Source organism: Urocampus carinirostris, chromosome 16 (assembly GCF_059441175.1).
Source record: "Urocampus carinirostris isolate Australia breed hairy pipefish chromosome 16, RoL_Ucar_1.0, whole genome shotgun sequence".
In the NCBI taxonomy this organism is placed as follows: Eukaryota; Metazoa; Chordata; class Actinopteri; order Syngnathiformes; family Syngnathidae; genus Urocampus; species Urocampus carinirostris.
The window spans coordinates 27,003,774-27,021,916 of record NC_142364.1 but is presented as its reverse complement, the minus strand read 5'-3'; the positions used below and the strand labels follow the sequence as shown (position 1 = coordinate 27,021,916).

At 39.2% G+C, this 18,143-nt stretch overlaps 1 protein-coding gene across 1 annotated transcript; it reads right to left on the bottom strand.

The window, feature by feature from the left end:
* Positions 1-1,299: 1,299 nt before the first annotated feature.
* On the bottom strand, positions 1,300-18,143 carry taok3b (TAO kinase 3b). Its single transcript, XM_088356206.1, has 8 exons — positions 17,397-18,143; positions 14,608-14,844; positions 13,111-13,239; positions 12,782-12,985; positions 10,382-10,621; positions 8,627-8,839; positions 6,106-6,288; positions 1,300-3,893 (listed from the first exon to the last, which is right to left on the bottom strand). Exons 2-8 carry the CDS (start codon positions 14,791-14,793, stop codon positions 3,732-3,734), a joined length of 1,317 nt encoding a protein of 438 aa, XP_088212332.1. The 5' UTR covers positions 14,794-14,844; positions 17,397-18,143; the 3' UTR covers positions 1,300-3,731.

Below are 18,143 nucleotides of genomic sequence, written 5' to 3'. Positions count from 1 at the left end.
AAAAGAAGAACGATTGACAAATACGTTATGAAGAACAAGAGGAAAGGATGCAGACAAATAATGAGGACCAAAGAATGAAAGAGAGGAAAATGAAGAAAAACAACGAGAAAAAGGAACACAAAGAGAACTGAAAAAAACAAGAAGACAGGAAACATGAGAAAAAATGACTAGGAAGATGGGCCAAAAATGGACAAAATAAAACAAGGACAAAAGAATATTTAAAAGAAAATGCACCAGAAGAGTTGAAAGGACACCAAGATAACAACAAAAAACTAAGAAAAAGAAAATTAAGAAGAGAGCAGCATGAGACATTGTAGAGGAGGAATACAATTAATTGTATTAATTAATACAAGAAATACAATTGTAAATATTAGATGAGAGGATGAGATGCAGACAAAGAAAAAGAAAAAAAAAGTCAATGAGAAAAAGGACCACAAGGAGAATTTGAATAACAAGAAGATAAGAAAGATGATAAAAGATGTCAAGGAAGAGGGCCCAAAAGATGACAAAATAACACAGGAACAAAAGAATAAAATTTAAAAATGATAACGCCCTACAAGAGTTGGAAAACACTAAGATAATAACAAGAAAAAAACAGGAAAAAGACCAGAAAACGAATCAGGAGAGGAGGAACCTCACATTCCACAATGTCCTGGACATCGGGGTGGGCATGTGTTTTCTTCTCAAGGTCCACGTTTGGATATTCGCAGCAAATTAACAAATATAGTATCCAACAAAAGTATTGGTCCCCCAATTACATTTTGTAATTTTGTCAGATTTCAGGCTTAAAGATAAAAACCCAAAATTATCTTCTAAGAAACAACAACATGTGAGAGAAAATCGTAAAGTTAAGCCAAACATTTTATCTTATATTTACAACAAAAAACTGAAAAGTAAGGGTTGCCTACAGATCTATTAGCTTAGCGAACTGACTTCAGAAGTTCTCTGATGACTTCTGATTCATCTAACGCTGATCTAAATGACTAACAAAGACAGAGTGTCATTAGGTCTCAGCTTAAATGCACTGGCTCAGTGATGGACTTGAAAACGGACATCATGAGCAAAGAACACACCAGGCAGGCCTGGGAAAAAGGTTATGGGAAAGTTCAAGGCAGGAATGGGATGTAGAAGATTTACACATCTCCCAGAGCACTGTACGAGCAATTCTGTAAAGATATAGAGAGCGTAAAACCAATGCAAACCTACTAAGACCTGGCTGTCCCTCAAAACACTTGGCCCAAACAAGGAGAAAACTAATCAGAGAAGCAACCTAGAGGTTCATGATCGAATGGGATACACAGCTAAGGTGGCACAATCTGTGCATAAGACAACTATAAGTTGTACTCTGCATAAAGATGACCTCGATGGAAGAATGGAAAGAAGAAAGCCCTTTCAGAATGAATACAGTAAAAAGTCCCATTTGCTATTTGCAAGAAATCACATTGAAGACACAAATAATATGTGGACCAAAGAGCTCCGGTCAGATGAGACCAAAATGGAACTTTTTAGGAAACCATTGCACATCACCCTGAAAACACCATCCCCACTGTCAAGCATGATGTTGGCAGCAGCATCCTCTGGGGTTGCTTTTCTTCAGCAGGGATGGAGAGATTGTTAGATTTGATGGGAAGATGGATGGATCTAAATACTGTTCAAAACTTTGAAAAAAGGAGGTTTTTCAAAGTATAAACTCAACTGGGGCCGATATTTTTGCAACGCCTGCTTTTTGAATTTTCGTTAGCATAACATAAAATATTGAATACATTTCGTTTCTTTTCACGAGTGTGTCTGACACGTTGTTGATTATTAGGCATTATTTCGAGTTTTTTCTTTTATGATTTTGAAGCATGATATATGGCAATAGTTCAAAAACATCTTGGCAGGGGGGCAATACTTTTGCAAGGCACTGTACAAATAGAAGAGTTTGTCGGATTGGGAGATGATCAATGTATGCCGTAAGTTAGATTTAATTCCAATAAGAAAAGCAATCCTTAAAATGAACAGAATTGTATGATTTGGCAGATGTCAAAATATTTCCTCATTTCAAGGTTTTTTATTCTAATTTTAGAAAACAAGATTCTATTAATATTAGTGGTGGTTTTGTACTATACTTGTAAAAATGCTTAAAAGGACAGCGTGTAGTATTTGACCACAAGATGACGCTTTATTGTGAAGTGCAGCCAAAAACAAGTGCTAAAAAGCATGAAGAAGAATACAAACTACGGAGACGTATAGTCACCGAAACGCACAATTTAATTTTCTTTTTTTGCCCAGCCTTTCACAAGGTTTTGGGTTTTGGGGGTACCCCTAGCAGCAAGATGGCGGACAATCATGTCAGATTCCTTTAGGTGAGGCACATTTTAAATAAAAAAAATACTAATGTCTCAACTTACGATTATTTCAAAAAATACATCCGTTACGTTTAGGAGTTTTGTACATTTTATAAATGACTTTTTTACCTAATAAAAATCTAAATAATTTTTATTTTATTAGTATTAGTTTTATTATTAGTAGTAGTAATAGTAGTAGGTGTAGTAATAGTAGTAGGTTTAAGATCAATTTGTTCATATTATATTTTATAATGTTTTATCATTTACTGAGAAAATCAAAAATTTTAAAAATGAATATATAACATGAAAAATATGTTTTTTAAAAATGTTTTTGAAGTGTTAAAACCACATAGAATATGCAAAAATGAGGTTGGATTTCACTCCATTAACAAGAAATTTCAAGAGTCATTGTGATTTAGCACTTCCTAGTGGTCATTGAGTAAAAGCTTAATCCATTAAAAACACTATTGAGTTTAATAATAAGCAAAATTTCATGAAATATCATATAAAAGAGGATACTTGTAGGTTTATATATATCTCACACCACATGAGGCTCTTCTAGAGAGAAAACAAAACAAAAGAACAAAAAACAAAAAATATAAAAGGCTGGATTAAAAAATGAGAGAAAATTGATGCGGTTCGTTTACTTTAAGTCTCTGTAGTTTGTATTCTTCTTTGTGCTTTGTAGCAATCATTTTCGGTTGCGCTACACGATCCAGGGACAACTAGTCGTCAAATATTATGCAGTGTCCCTTTAATAATTGGAATTATAATTTAGCTAAATCAGGGGTTGGCAACCCAAAATGTTGAAAGATAATAGTAAATGCCTGGAGCCGCAAAAAAATAAAAGCTTTATATAAGCCTTAGAAGTAAGACATCACATACTGTATTATATGAAAACATTAAGAATGTGTGTCATGTCTCCTATGAAAAACATTTCATTTTCCATTATTTTCGAAAAAGGGCTAGGGAACCCCGAGGGAGCGCATAAGAACCGCATGAGTCTCCAGAGCTGCTTGTTGCCGACCCCCGGGCTAAAATAATGCACTAATCAATACATCAGTGTTGCTTAAACATCGGTCTGGATCCAAAAAACTGATTTAGCCAAGGTGACCCACAAGCCATACTTTGCCCACCCCTGCTCTACTCACACAAATACACACACACACACATACACACAATTAGGTTCTTCCGGGATATATCGAAATGCCTATTTTAGCCCAAAATATCCTGAAATGTTCACTTCATACCAAAAACTGAGACGAGGAGCAATAATTCCAACATGGACTGGTATGGTCTTTGAGGATTCTGGCATTTGGTGGCCTTGAATTCAGTTCTCCGCCGCTGCCAGAATTATCCGACGAAGGAAAACGAAGACAAAAGATGTCCTCTGGTCCACTTTCATCTGTCGTCCTTCAGGAACAAGTCCAAAGATCCCAGACTACCGAAGCCCAGGATTCGAGTCTCGCTGTCAAAGGACAAAATCTCTCGTTCCTGACGCTCCAGCAGAGTTTTGATCCTTTCGCTGCGATCCTTCTGCAAAGCCAAAAGCTCCTCTTCTATCTGCAAACACATACACGTGTTGGTACTTGAAGGCAACCTTGGAAAATGTTTTTTTTTTTGTGAACTGCTCCCCAAAAATAGCAAACTAAAAATCTTCAGGGCTAATTTACCATGCATCAACCCCAACCAACCCTTAAAAACAAAACAAAAACAAACTGAAAAAAAAACATAAAATTAGGTCATTATAAAGGGACAGTTTGTATTATTTGATCACTACATGAAGCTGTATTGGGTCTCACAACTGAAAATGAGTGCTAAAAAGCATAAGGAAATAAGGAGACCAAACTGCCTATTTTTTCATATTTGCTATATAGCCCTTTGCAAGGTTTCTATCTATCTATCTATCTATCTATCTATCTATCTATCTATCTATCTATCTATCTATCCATCTATCTATCTATCTATCTATCTATCTATCTATCTATCTATCTATCTATCTATCTATCTATCTATCTATCTATCTATCTATCTATCTATCTATCTATCTATCTATCTATCTATCTATCTATCTATCTATCTATCTATCTATCTATCTATCCATCTATCCATCTATCTACCTTGGTCATATCCCTCAAGAGGGGTGACCAACAGCAAGACAAACACATACACAAAAACAAAAAGAAACAAGGAAAAAAGTAGCAAAAAAAAAATCACACACAAAATTTTTTGGACCATGGCCAACCCAAATGCCCAATCACCCAAACCAGTTAAGCACCTCGGCACCCAAGTTGGTCATACTTTCATCCCTCCAGATGAACACAAGAAAGCGGCCGTGTCTATCGGCTCAAGGTGACACAACACACTCTTTTTTTCAACAGCAGGGCCCGATAGCTTTTACTGGTTTACCCCTGCCGCATCATATAGGTGCCCTGTCCATCCCTTAGAACACGTCTAAACATCTCACTATCCTTTTACAACACCTCTCCACGCATTCCTACAACAAGAGCTTTAGCTTCCACTATATTTAGACCTCTTTCCTGCAGTGCACTCATAACACCATCCATCCACGTCAATCGTGGCCTTCCTCTTTGTCTCCTTCCATTGACATCCATGTTAAATAACCCTAAAATACATGAAATTGGAATTTAAACAACCATGGAAAACAAAGTGATTCTGTGAACTACTCCCCCAAAAATAGAAAACTACAAATCTTAAGGGCGAGTCCAGCCATTCAAAAGTATTTTTATCATTTAATGATGGAGGGATAATTGTGACATTGAGAGATATTTATATTAGAGATATTATCACTTATCATAGAGGTCAATAAAAATGTATAAACATTTATCATTGGTAAAATGATGTTCCTAATAGTTGGATCATTCCCAACCCAAAAATATCTGGGAGATTTGCAGTCAGGGGAGGCAAGTGAGGCTGTCATTGTGGAATCATAAACTCTTTCTCATTCAACTATCTCATTCAATTTTCAGAAGTCTTTTTTCTATATTGCTGAATTAGTAATACAATTGCTATCTAATATATGTGCTGAGCGCCAGTAGATGCAGAGTGAGGCAGACAATTACCTCGCCTCGAGGCAGGGGGCAATAGTATTCTGATTTGGTGCACACCTCAGCCCCAAAGAATAGAATGATTGAGAGTACTGGCAAGCTAACAGCAAGTCAAGCCATCCAGTAAGTTTTCTCCCATTTTCATCTTAATTACCTATTGGAGCTTTTATTTTAAAAAGTCATAGACTTTATTTATGAGTTTTGATTAATAAGATGTTAATTTATTTGTAAATCTGACTAAAAAAAAATCCAGCCAACGCATAAAAGCCCAAACCAGCCCGAACTCGGTCAATTAACTTTATTTAAACGGCCGAGCCTAGAGCAAACCTGAATTTTCATATTTTTTTGTGAGGAAGAGAGAGGAAGAAGGGTGATTTTGGCCATTGACAAGTTTGATGTGGCAGTGCGCCAATCCTCGATAAAGAAAGGTAGATCATTAAATAAAAGGCAGCAAGAGGGGAGCATGCCCCAGTCCAAACCTGAACATAATGATTGATGTTTTACCTCAACCACATGTCACCACAGGGGGCACAATGCAGATAAGAGGTAGAAGACAACTGATCTAAATAATGAGTCCTGCCTGTCCTATGGGGCAGTTGCATCGTTGAAAATAATTTGTTTGTCGGATAAACAAATTTTCGTTTGCCAATCAGAGTTTCTTTCAAAGGCAATCTCCCCAGCAACAGTGGACCAAACTCATCACCTACCTTTTGCTCTAGATGTGCCCTGCGTATGGAAACCTTCTGCTCAAGTTTCTGCAGCTCTCGCTCGTGTTGAGTCTCCATTTGGGACTTGGTTTTGCTCTGGTAAGCGTCCAGCAGCTCCATCTCCTGCTTCAGCTGCTGCTTCAGAGCCTCGCACTCTGACTCTTGCTCCGCCTCCAACCTCATCTGTGTGGGAACAGCGAAATCTAATCAAATTCATTTAAAAAGTATTTGTAGAGCTGTATATACTTTTCAGTCAACAAATTGTAACTCAAAGTGCTGAATAAAAGCATTCAATGTAAAATAACATAAAATGTCCTATGTATGTTGGTATGTAGTATCAAATCATATCAAATTTATTTCCAAAGCGTTTTCAGGCCAAAGAAATTGCCACTCAAAGTGCTTTATAAAAACATTTAGCATTCAAAAAGACACTAAAATTCCCGGTCTGGTGAGAGCAGTCCACTATATTTATAATCTGTTCCTCGAAGAATCCATAAAATGTCCTTAAAAGAGATGTGGGAATTGGATCTAAAAGTCGGGTTGTTGGGTTGACTTTGGAGAAAACTCGACCAAGAGTCCTTGGTTGATACCAAGGCAAAACTTTCCAGAGTTTCCTCAGGTAAAATCGATTGTCCAGCTATTGTAGATCTTACATTCTGATGGGCTTGAAGGCTCAACCTAATTTTACTTCCGGAGTGGTCGGCAAAGTCCCCACTCAGAGCATTCGTCGGCTCCAGTGGGAACTTTTTAAAATCAGCTTTAGTTAAAAGTTCAGAGGTGGAGGAAAGAAATTTGGGGTTATTTTTGTTTTCAGAAATAAGATTTGAGAAGTCTATTGTTCTAGCCTGTTTAAGTGTTTTATTGACATTTTTGATTGGTTGAGACAATACTTCCATGTGTACTAGATCATACATTTTTCACAACCCTCTTTCAGCAATCCTGCAGTATGTATGTACCATATGTATGTATGTATCATATGTATGTACAGTTTCTATGTACCATATGTATGTAGAGCATGTATGTACAGTATGTATGTATGTATGTATGTATGTACCGTATGTATGTACTGTGTGTATGTACAGTATGTATGTATGTACCGTATGTATGCACCGTGTGTATGTACAGTATGTATGCATGTATGTATGTATCCCAGGTATATATGTACCGTATGTATGTGCCATATGTATGTACAGTACGTGCGTACGTACCGTATGTTTGTACCGTATGTATGTACAGTATATATGTACCGTATGTTTGTACCATATGCATGTATGTATGTATGTATGTAAGTACATTATGTATAATCGTGCGACCCACTAACTTCTTTATTATAGTATTCATTTAAACGAGAGGGCATTATTGATCCCAAGACAATAGTATTAATCCGATCCAAGTAGTTGCTCTGCAGCGATAATATTGATATTTCGATCGATTTGTCCACCCTTGGTCAAAAGTGAATTAGTTGTTAGTGAGGTTGATTCCATTTTGTTTTTGCTTTGACATGTGATAATTTGCTGTGAAATTGTTGCTTCTTACTGTGGCGAAATAATACATAAAGTAAATTGACAGTGATTTGGTTTCAAAGGAAGGGATCATCAAATTTTAATTCATTCATTATCAAATTGATTAAAAATATTTCTGGTATGAGCCTATCCAATGAACAGTAGTCCCTCCATCAAAATTAGGTAAAACCAGTAAAAGAACAAATATCTTTAATTACTTCATTATTTCAAAATTAGCTAACTTGCACTGGCTCCCAGTCCGCTTAAGATGTGACCATAGGGTCCTTTACTAACATGAAATTGCGCCCACCTATCTCTCTGATTTGGTTTCCCCTTATGTTCCTGCAAGGAGCCTCCACTCAGTAAATGCCAGTTTACTTGTGACTCCAAGAGCCAAGAAGAAGTCTGCAGTAATATGATTTGAACCTCACCTGAGCCCCAAACAATATGAGTAATCATAGTATTTAAAAGCTAACAGTAGTAATTTTCTACTCATTGCATGGACTATCTCTCATGATCAAAGAGTACCTATCTATTTATGCTTCTATTCAAAGGGATCGGCACGTAACGTATTACTGTGCTGAGTGTTACCAAATGTAGAGTGAGAAACGCAATTCTGTTGGCTAATGGCAGTGGGCAACAGTGAGACCAAGAATTCGGATTTGGGGCATACCTCAGCCCCAAACAATAGAATTAGTAGTTGTATTAGCTATCTAACAGCATGTCAAGCCATCAAGTTATTTGTATCTTGTTGCATGGGCTTTTTTTTTTTCATAATGGAGGATTACCTTTCTATCAAGGCTCTTCTTCCAAGGAACAGCGCACAGACTACATTTATTAGAGTAAGACAATAAAACGTGTTTTCTATGCTACTGTTTGTAAATCGCTGTCCTGCTCTGCCAATCAAATGGTGAATAAGATGTATGGTAATTTATTTGTAAATCTGACTGTTAGCAGACACAAACCTCTCTGCATGTCACTGTCTTCCATTATTACATTGACATGCGTGTGATGCGTACCGCTTGCGAGGCCATCATCTGGTTGATGGAGTGCTCGTACTGTTCGGCTAGCACAGCTAGCTTGCGGGTCTGCTCCTCCTTCAGCTCCTTTAAGAGACTCTTGTGCTCCCCTTTGGGCGAGACCTCAAGCTGGTGGTTTCGTAGGGCTTTGTACTGCTTGTTCTGGACCTTGCAGGTGTCCTGGAACTGCTTCTTGATCTGCAACTCCACTGTCTAAGGATGGATCAGACCGTGGAGACAAAAATTCTGTTGCAATGGAGTCAAAATAATCCAAATCCAAAGTGTACTGATTATTTGTGACGTACAAAGGTTGGGAGGGTTTTTTTCTTCATTTGTTTTTAAAAAATGTTGACTATAAAAGGGCATTAATGAAAAAAAAATAAACCAAACGACTCTTTGAAAACACAGAAACGACTTGTTACGTTACGGGCAATTATGTACTATGATCATTCATTTGTAAAATAGAGTGTCATTGTTATATAATTTGATGATATTGTGCAATTTTTTTCTAAAGAATGTATGTCAAACATATGGCCAGTGGGCCGGAAGCGGTCCATTGGATGATTGAGGAACAAAGTTCGAAATTCTGTACAGTTCCTTGAACAAGGTATAGAATTAATCTTATTTCTATATATAAATATAACTTTTTTCCAAGAGCTATAAATCACTTAGATATAGATAGATAGATAGATAGATAGATAGATAGATAGATAGATAGATAGATAGATAGATAGATAGATAGATAGATAGATAGATAGATAGATAGATAGATAGATAGATAGATAGATAGATAGATAGATAGATAGATAGATAGATAAAAAGATAGATAGATAGATAGATAGATAGATAGATAGATAGATAGATAGATAGATAGATAGATAGATAGATAGATAGATAGATAAAAAGATAGATAGATAGATAGATAGATAGATAGATAGATAGATAGCTAGATAGATAGATAGATAGATAGATAGATAGATAGATAGATAGATAGATAGATAGATAGATAGATAGATAGATAGATAGATAGATAGATAGATAGATAGATAGATAGATAGATAGATAGATAGATAGATAGATAGATAGATAGATAGATAGATAGATAGATAGATAGATAGATCGATCGATAGATACTTTATTCATCCCCGTAGGGAAATTCACACTTTCAGCAGTACCCTTGTGTTGAAAATAAAACAATAATAAAGTAAAAGGAATATAATACATAAACACCCAATACCCAGATGTAACGTGTTGATATAGAGTATCTAAATAGTGCTACATAAAATACACACTGTAATTAAAATAGGGTAATATACAATGTGGGGGTGTGGTTTAATGTGAGCTTTTACTCCCCCGGGTTGAGTTAAAGAGCCTCGTGGCATGAGGAAGAAATGATCTCCTCAGTCTGTCCGTGGAACAAAACTGTGACAGCAGTCTTTCGCTGAAGCTGCTCTTCCGTTTGGAGATGATTAATGTGAATAGTAATATGAATTTGAATATGAATGAATGTTATATACTGCATACACTTTACCGTTTGCTTTTTCCAGGCCGGGTTCCAAAGATAGCGGAGGTTTATTAGCATTTTTATATGAACATTTTTCAGTTTTACCAATTATTTTTTTCTGATATCACTCATGGTTCAATATTATATTTTCTTTTTCAGGTACCTGTTCTGAGCGTAAATTCAGTTGTTTTCCCAACCTTTGTTTTGTGTTTTTGTTTAATTTCTAAACTGAGAAGGCAAAGAAGGATGACCTTCAGGTCTCTGGGCTGCTGCCGGTGCTCCAGGGCATGTTTCCGCAGGAGTTCGCGCTGCCTGCGGTTGTTGTACTCTTCCTGGTTCTCCAGCTCGGTTTGGTGCTGCAATCGCATGAGTTCCATGCGGAGTTTGTGGAGCATTTGAAGCTGCCGCTGCTCCAGATCCTGCGTGGCCTCGTCTTGGCGGATCATCAGTGCGTGCTCCATCTCCTTCTGGCTCCTTTTCTTGTTCAGCTCCTAGAAGGTTGGTGGGCATTTGGGGAGACGTCACGTTGGAGGTGAGGAGAGAGGAGAAGGGGGAGGTGGGGTAGAAGCGGGAGATGTGTACACTCTGGGGTAAAAAATGACACACCTTGGATAAAAGAAAAAGGAAACTGATTCACTACTACTGCATTTTGTGGACTACAGGGCACACCTAAAAATCCCAAATATGCTGGAAACTTGAAAGTGCGCCCTATAAACTGGTGCGCCTTGTACACCACAAAATATGGTGGAGAAGATTGGAAATGCATACGGTATTTATACGTGTGCGTTACTGTTGTACCGTATACTTCCGCTTTTGTGCAATAATTTATTCATTGAAACATGTCACTGACCAAAATCACAAAACATTATAAGCCACAGCAATCCAACCCAGGTAATAGCAGTGATAGTGCGGAAACCAAACCACTACGCCATCAGTAATACAGGTATCATATGAAATGGCATCAGGTTTTATCTCATTATCACCCAATTTTGACGGTGCCAAAAACAATTGTTAGACAAAAGAGAAAACAAAAAGTCGTCCTGAAACATATACCCGTAAATAAATGCAAAGTCTGATTCATCACAAGATACATTAAAGAGTTGTTTCCATTGTCATGCTTTTTTGCATTTTTTAAATATGTTTCAGGGCGACTTCTTGTTTTCTTCATTCGCTAAGATTTGTTTCCGGCACAATTAGTAAAAATAGATTAAAATAAAATCGAATGCTTTGTGGAGGGATGTCTATATCATTGGTGGTCCAGAAGTAAGGTCTTGGGCGCCTCACCATTGCAACCCAGGTTCAAATCCTGATGCATACAATTTAATGTGATCTTGATCAGCAGTATTTTTTGACTGATCAATCATTTCACCAAAATATACCTTATGTATGTACAATGCACAATGGTTATACACAATACAAAGATAACTAAATTAGCTCTTACCATAGTTTAAATTCAATTGTGCCTTATATAGGAAAAATGTATGACAAAAAACTATTTGAAAATAACGATATTCCTGTGTGCCTTATAGTGCGGAAAATAAGGTAACTGTGGAAGGGAGACATATTTTAAGTATCAAGATAGAAGACAGACTATGGCACTATTGTCATTTATTTGATTTTATGAAATCATCTCGGGAGGCATTGCGGCTGAGTGGTTAGCGCGTCCACAGCACAGTTGGAAGGTGATGAGTTTAAATCCAGCTACCAGGCTTCCTGTGCGGAGTTTGGATGCTCTCCTTGTGGGTTTCCTCCCCCATTACAAAAACATGCATTTCAGGTTAATTTGCCGGTCCAAATTGTCTTAAGGTGGGAATGAGCGAGTCGTCTGTTTCTGTGTGCCCTGCAACTAGCTCTCAACCAGCATTCCCAATACCCTACTGAGGTGCAGATAATAATTGTATGGATCAAATGTCACACAGTGACATAAAATGCACTAAAGAATTAGAGAGTCAGGATTGGCAGTTTTGCTGAATTTTGTCTTAAAGCATACGGTGTGGCTTTCACTGAGAATAAAAATTGGAATATTTTGCCCTTATGGCTATTACTGCCAATCCCTCAGATGTTCTGATAGACAAACAAGCAGCCCTTCCACTCCAGCGTGTCAATGTAAAGCAGTGGTTCTTAATTATTTTCTGTCGTGCCTAGGGAGAAGAAAACCTCTTGCAGTGCAATGTATTTGAATTATTTTTTTGGCTTTATGCTGTCTGCTACCAACATTTTTAGAAATAGTAAGCACACTGGTCTTTCCTCGTCTCAGGCTCTACATATGATTTGTCATATTCCCTCGTTTTGTCTTTCAGGGGGAGACTTTTTTTGTCATTATCTGTATATCTCTTTGCCTGTCTTCTTATTTCTCAAATATTTTTTCATGGTGTAACTTGAGGGTTTGTTATACTTACTGTCTACAGGTTGAACTCTGTCTTATTTGCAATACGAACAACTCCTTCACCAAGGAGAGCACACTTTGCCAATGAGAGTGCTATTGCCCTCTAATGTAGTGGCGGTCCAATTGCACTTTATTCTTCGACAGTTAGGTGAAACAAAGTTCCCCCGGGTCAAACGCATCCCCACTGACATAGCATCCAAGGAGGAACAACAACTATTTGAGAAACGTGAGAAATACTGCTGTAACGCAAGACGGCTGTTTTCACCTCTCTAAATTGCTCCTGCTCAAAGTCGTGCTTCCTTAGCAGACTTCTTCGTTTGAGCGACCGGCAACTTCGCTCGTAGACGAGTCGCTGCTGCGCCAGCAGGTCGGCCTCCTCCTCGGCCTGCGAGCGCTGAATGTTCTCCTTGTGCCTCGACAGCCGCTCTAGCTTTTCCTCTTTTGGGGTGCAGGGATCCTCACTCATTTCCTGGAACAGGGAAATAAGATCCTTCAGACAATCGTAATGTTGGCAAGTGTGATATGTAGACTTTCAGAACTTTGAGGATAACAGAAGATAACACGGATTGTCTTGTGTGGTGGGTGTTTTCATACTTCTTTGATTTTGTCCTTGCAGAGTCTGTACTCTCGCTTCTGGCTCTCCAGGAAGGAGGTAAGCTCCTTCTTCTGCTGAGCCGCGATCTGCTGCTGAATGCGACGCTCCTCCGAAGCTACCGACTTCATCTGAAGCAACAACATTTTCATGGGTCTTGGCTGAGACAAGCAGTACTACAAGGCGGACAAGGTTCACGACAAAACGCTCATCAAACCTGTCAGAGTCAAATTTCCACTGTTGGATGAAAGAAAACTGAAACTGTGACTGTGAAAATTTCTACTGTCAGAGTAAATTTCCTTAACTATGTGAAACTTGAAGGTAAAATAATGAGCGCTACCACAAGCAGTGGTCCCTAACCTTTTTGAAGCTGAGAATTTCTTCTTTGTCCATGATATGTGCAAATGGCTACCAGTTTTAAACACATTTATATTTGATACAGTATAACTGTCTATGTGCTACTACTATGTAACTATTACGTTATTACTAAGTTATGATCAGAGGTGGCGCTTAAAAGGGCTCGATTATCACATGTATAATTGATAGGCTTACTCAAAAAAATAAAACAATTTTTTAAATGCTACAGTCTATATTTCTTGCTCTGCCAGCTATCTTCGGACAGTGGGCTGGGGACACCCAGAACTGGTTGCCAACCAGTCGCAGGGCACACAGTGACAGACAACTCTCTCGCTCATGCACACCTAGGGACAATTTGGACTGGCCAATTAACCTCAAATGCAAGTTTTTGGAATGTGGGAGGAAACCGGAATGCCGGGCAAAAATTCACGCAAGTATGGGGAGAACATACAAACTCTGCACAGAAAGGGGCGGCAGTAGCTCAGGAGGTAGAGCGATCGTTTTAGGATTAAGGGATCCCAGTTCGAATCCCGGCTTGTCCGTGTTACTTGTCGAAGTGTCCTTGGGTAAGACACTGAACCCCCAATACCCCCAATAAGCAGGTTAGCGCCTTACATGGCTGCACAGATCACGGCCGCTATTGGGAAATGTGAAGCACAATGTAAAGCGCTTTGGGAAGTCATTGACTTGAAAAGCGCTATATAAATGCAGATCATTTCATTTCATTTCATTTCAAAGGCTGGTAGCTGGATTTGAACCCTTGACCTCAGAACTTCACCACGGACAGTTTGTAAATATGACTTTGCATCACCAGACATGAACCTCACCGAACCTCACTTCTGGGGAGTTATTTTCAGAACTGGTTGGCAGGCTACCCAAGGTTTTAGGTTTGCGACCCCTTACAATAAGTCTTCAATTGAACTCACAATAATTCTGGTGCAACCACAAAAACGTAAACATTTACACGGTAATGATACTTTAAAGCATTTTCCATATACCTTGGGGTGTGTATAGCATTCGGACCTGTTGCTGTGCTCACACTGGTAATTTTGCTGCTTACCTTATTAGTGAATAAGAGCTAGTGCCTAGCCTACCGCCTATCGCTGCTTTCAATGGTAATGATTCGGCTAGCAAGCACACACCTCTTTGTCAGTCTGAGAGGCGTGGCGCTTGGCCAGCCGTTCCAGCTCAATGTAAGTGTTGTTGGCCTGCGTCTCCAACTCCTTATGCAGCCTGAGCCTGTGCTCGTCCATCTCGGCCTTGAGCCTGTTCTCCAGAGCGATCAGCTGCTTCTGGTGCTGCCGCCGCATGCGCTTATAGCCTGACATCTGCTCCCGCAGCTCAAAGTTCTGCTCATGCTCCTGGATCTGCCGGATGACCTACGAAAAGGACAAGATTGAAGCTTTACCATAGAGGGAAAACTAACAACCACTTTTTAAAACAATCTTTGGAAATCTTAGACAAAGTCAAACTTATGGTGGTCCAATGAGAACACACTTGAAGTTTTTTTTTGCCAAAATCACACATGGGTCAACAATGCAGATCCTGTAGGTGTATGTAATTGTATTTGTTTTTTTTCTGGACTGCGTATCATGTTGAAGCGTTAGGAAACATGACATGCCAAACAGGTCCTAAAAACTCCAAAAAGTTGACCCACGAAGACGTTTTGAACAGACAGTCTGTGTCAGATGATTGTATCATATGTGGCCTTAATATTGTCTAATCAGAGTCCATAATCACTGAGTGTAGGAGGAATGATCCTCAAGTTAAGGGCCCTGCCCTCCTGTTTCATAAAAATGTGAAATCCTCATTGTTTGACGCTTGTTTGTAATGTGATATCTTTATTAAATAAAGTATCAGCACGTCCCATCAACTCTGCATTTGTCTCAAGTTCATCTCCCACCCCTGAGGTATCATGTTTGACAACAAAACAGTAAAGACATCAAACTTCAGAGTTGTTTTTCTTTAGGTGGAACTGGGTTCTTAAGTCTACCTGTCACAATCCCGCAATCTGAGTTCTGCTTATCAGTATGTTCCCTCTCTCTCTCTCCCAATTTCACTCGCTCGGCCTTACCTTTTTTTTTTATTTATTATTAGTAGTGTGTCCCCTTTGGTTCCTTGCAAGTTTTTTGTCTTCCTCGTCATGTTTAAAGTACCCTTGTCACAGCGCTCTAGTCTACCCAGTGTACCGAACCCCTGCCTGACCTACCACCTTTAAATACAGCCTCATGAGCTTTTGGACTGTCTACTTTGCTGCTTGGACTCACTGGATCGCCGAACATTTTGCCTGTTTGTTTTGTAACGCTTGTTGGACTCTGGTGCCTTGGACATTATTTCCTCACTGACTGCCTTATTTTGTGACAAACACTGCCCTAACAAAGGATAACAGTCTGATTGTACTAATCTGTGGTTCTGCATTGTGCTTCCACTCCATCCTGAGAGGGTTCCCGACATTTAATCAGGGGATATAAGGAACATGTTAATAAACATGAAAATATTGATATTATGAATAGTTCTCTATAGAAGTCAGTATTTACACAAACCTTTTCGTAATTGCCCACCATCGCAAATACTGATATATTCTAAAAGGCTGGTAATACAAGTAACTGGTATCGGTTGTCTAATAATGGTAACCAGTGTACCACATTTTCTCAGAATAATAACAATATTTAACTCCCAAGTAACTCTTGATATTGATTACAAGATACTGATACCGCTAGTATATAAAATTCCTTTTGCTCTGCAAAACAAGAGCTGATATTTCTAAAGAAATATGTTTAAATCCCAGCTTATTCTAATTTAAAAATCATATTCCTCTAATTCTCTACATCCTGATAATTAAATGGCCACGAAAGGGAATACAATATCACGCACTGTCACTTAATTGATAGTTTTAAAAGGCTGGGATCGGATCAGAATAATACAGATACTGTACTTGGTATAGGTACTCATCGATTATCATTAATAATTTTTATTATTATTATGGGCAAGTATCAGTACTACATATAAAATTTGGCCAAATGCTGTGCTCTAGTGCAAGGTATCTTTGATAAAGAAAGTTATAGATATCAGTATCATTATTAAGCCATATTTAGAACTAGAAAATACTGAAATCAGGGTGTCAGTTTATATGCACATGTGTATTTGATCTTGTGTCACTAGAAGCACATAGTGGGCAGCACGTGGGGGGGCCCATAGTTTATACAGGAACAAAATCAGTGGGGCAAATGTGAGCACAGAACTTATGGTAAGAATAATGAACCTCCATCTACCTATTTGTAAAAATGTTTTTGGAATACACCATCCTTTTAGAAAAAAAGAAAACCTCTTGAACATTATCCAGAAATCGAAAAGGAAATATTTGAGTGGATTGAAGAAAGAAGACAACATGGATATGGAGTGTCTCAACTGTTAGTTTGCAAGATCTCAAGATTACTCAAGCCAAGGAATTTGAAGGCTTCATCGCTTCCTCGGGTTGGTGTCCACATTTTCTTCTATTTCTTTTGATGTGTGGCTATTTTTAAACAGTTTTAGAGTCTCAGTTTCAATTTAAGTATTCGTCGTAATTTGTAAGAAGATAGCTACTTTCAGAGTAACACGCTACTTTTGGATCTCAGTAATCTGTCGAGGTATCACACTTACTTTTTAAATAAGGTAACTATTAACGGTTACGAATGACTTTGTTTTACCGTAAAGTGCCCAACACTGATGAAGAGCGATGAGGAGAAGGGGAAAAAAACGACATCCATTAACAGGATATGGTTGCCATGACGACGGATGGATGTAGTCATAGCATCGCGCGTGAATGTGCCCCCCCCGCCCCTTTTTTCTCACACGCACATGCACGCGCATTATGCACATTTCTCCCCCCCTTCTGTCTTCTGTTCTTCTTTTTCATGCAATCGACGGATGAGAGCGACAAGTAGCCTACCAAAGATGCTGATGATGTGAAGGTGGCAATGTTGCGTTCGCGGGTCCTGCCGTAGCGTCGCTGCCGCCGGCTGTGGTAAGAAGGAGGCCGCAGCTGTGGCCCGCTGGAGTCCCCGTACGCGGCCTCATCCCTTCTTCACGCCGGCAGCATGCTCCTGCGGCGGCAAGGAGGGACAGGGGCGCAGATAAAGCCGCAGTTCAGGTGGAGGAACCCGCTGGATGTTTCCTGAACCGCTTGGCAGACCAAGTTTCCCTGTGTCCAACGTCCGTGAATGCAGCACACGTTCACCGCTGGCCTCACGCGCATCATACAGCCCCGTTCAATGAGTCCTTTTCGGCAGGGAAAAGCGCATCCTCCGGGCAGATGAAACGCAAAAAAATCGAGCTTTGTCCAAGAAGCAGCAGGGCGCAGGTGGGGGGCAATGTCAAAAAATACAAATAAGAATAAAAGGGAAGGGGGAGGGGCTGGCAATTACGCAATGCCTACCATTGATAATCGCGGAAAGATGTGATGAAATTTAGAGGCACGGCAGAAGAGGCTGTCTTTCCCCGGGTGACAGTTGACATGCTCGGAAGGAGGATGGCGTTTTTGCCGAGATGCCAGTCCGAACATGATGCCCAAGTGTCCCGATGTGACGCCGCTCCGAGGCTCGGATGTGTGTCCTACATTTACAGCACACTTGGTCATGGTAGGTGCTTCTCGTGCCTTCTATTCATTTCCTTTCCTCTCTCTCCTTCTCTCTCACTC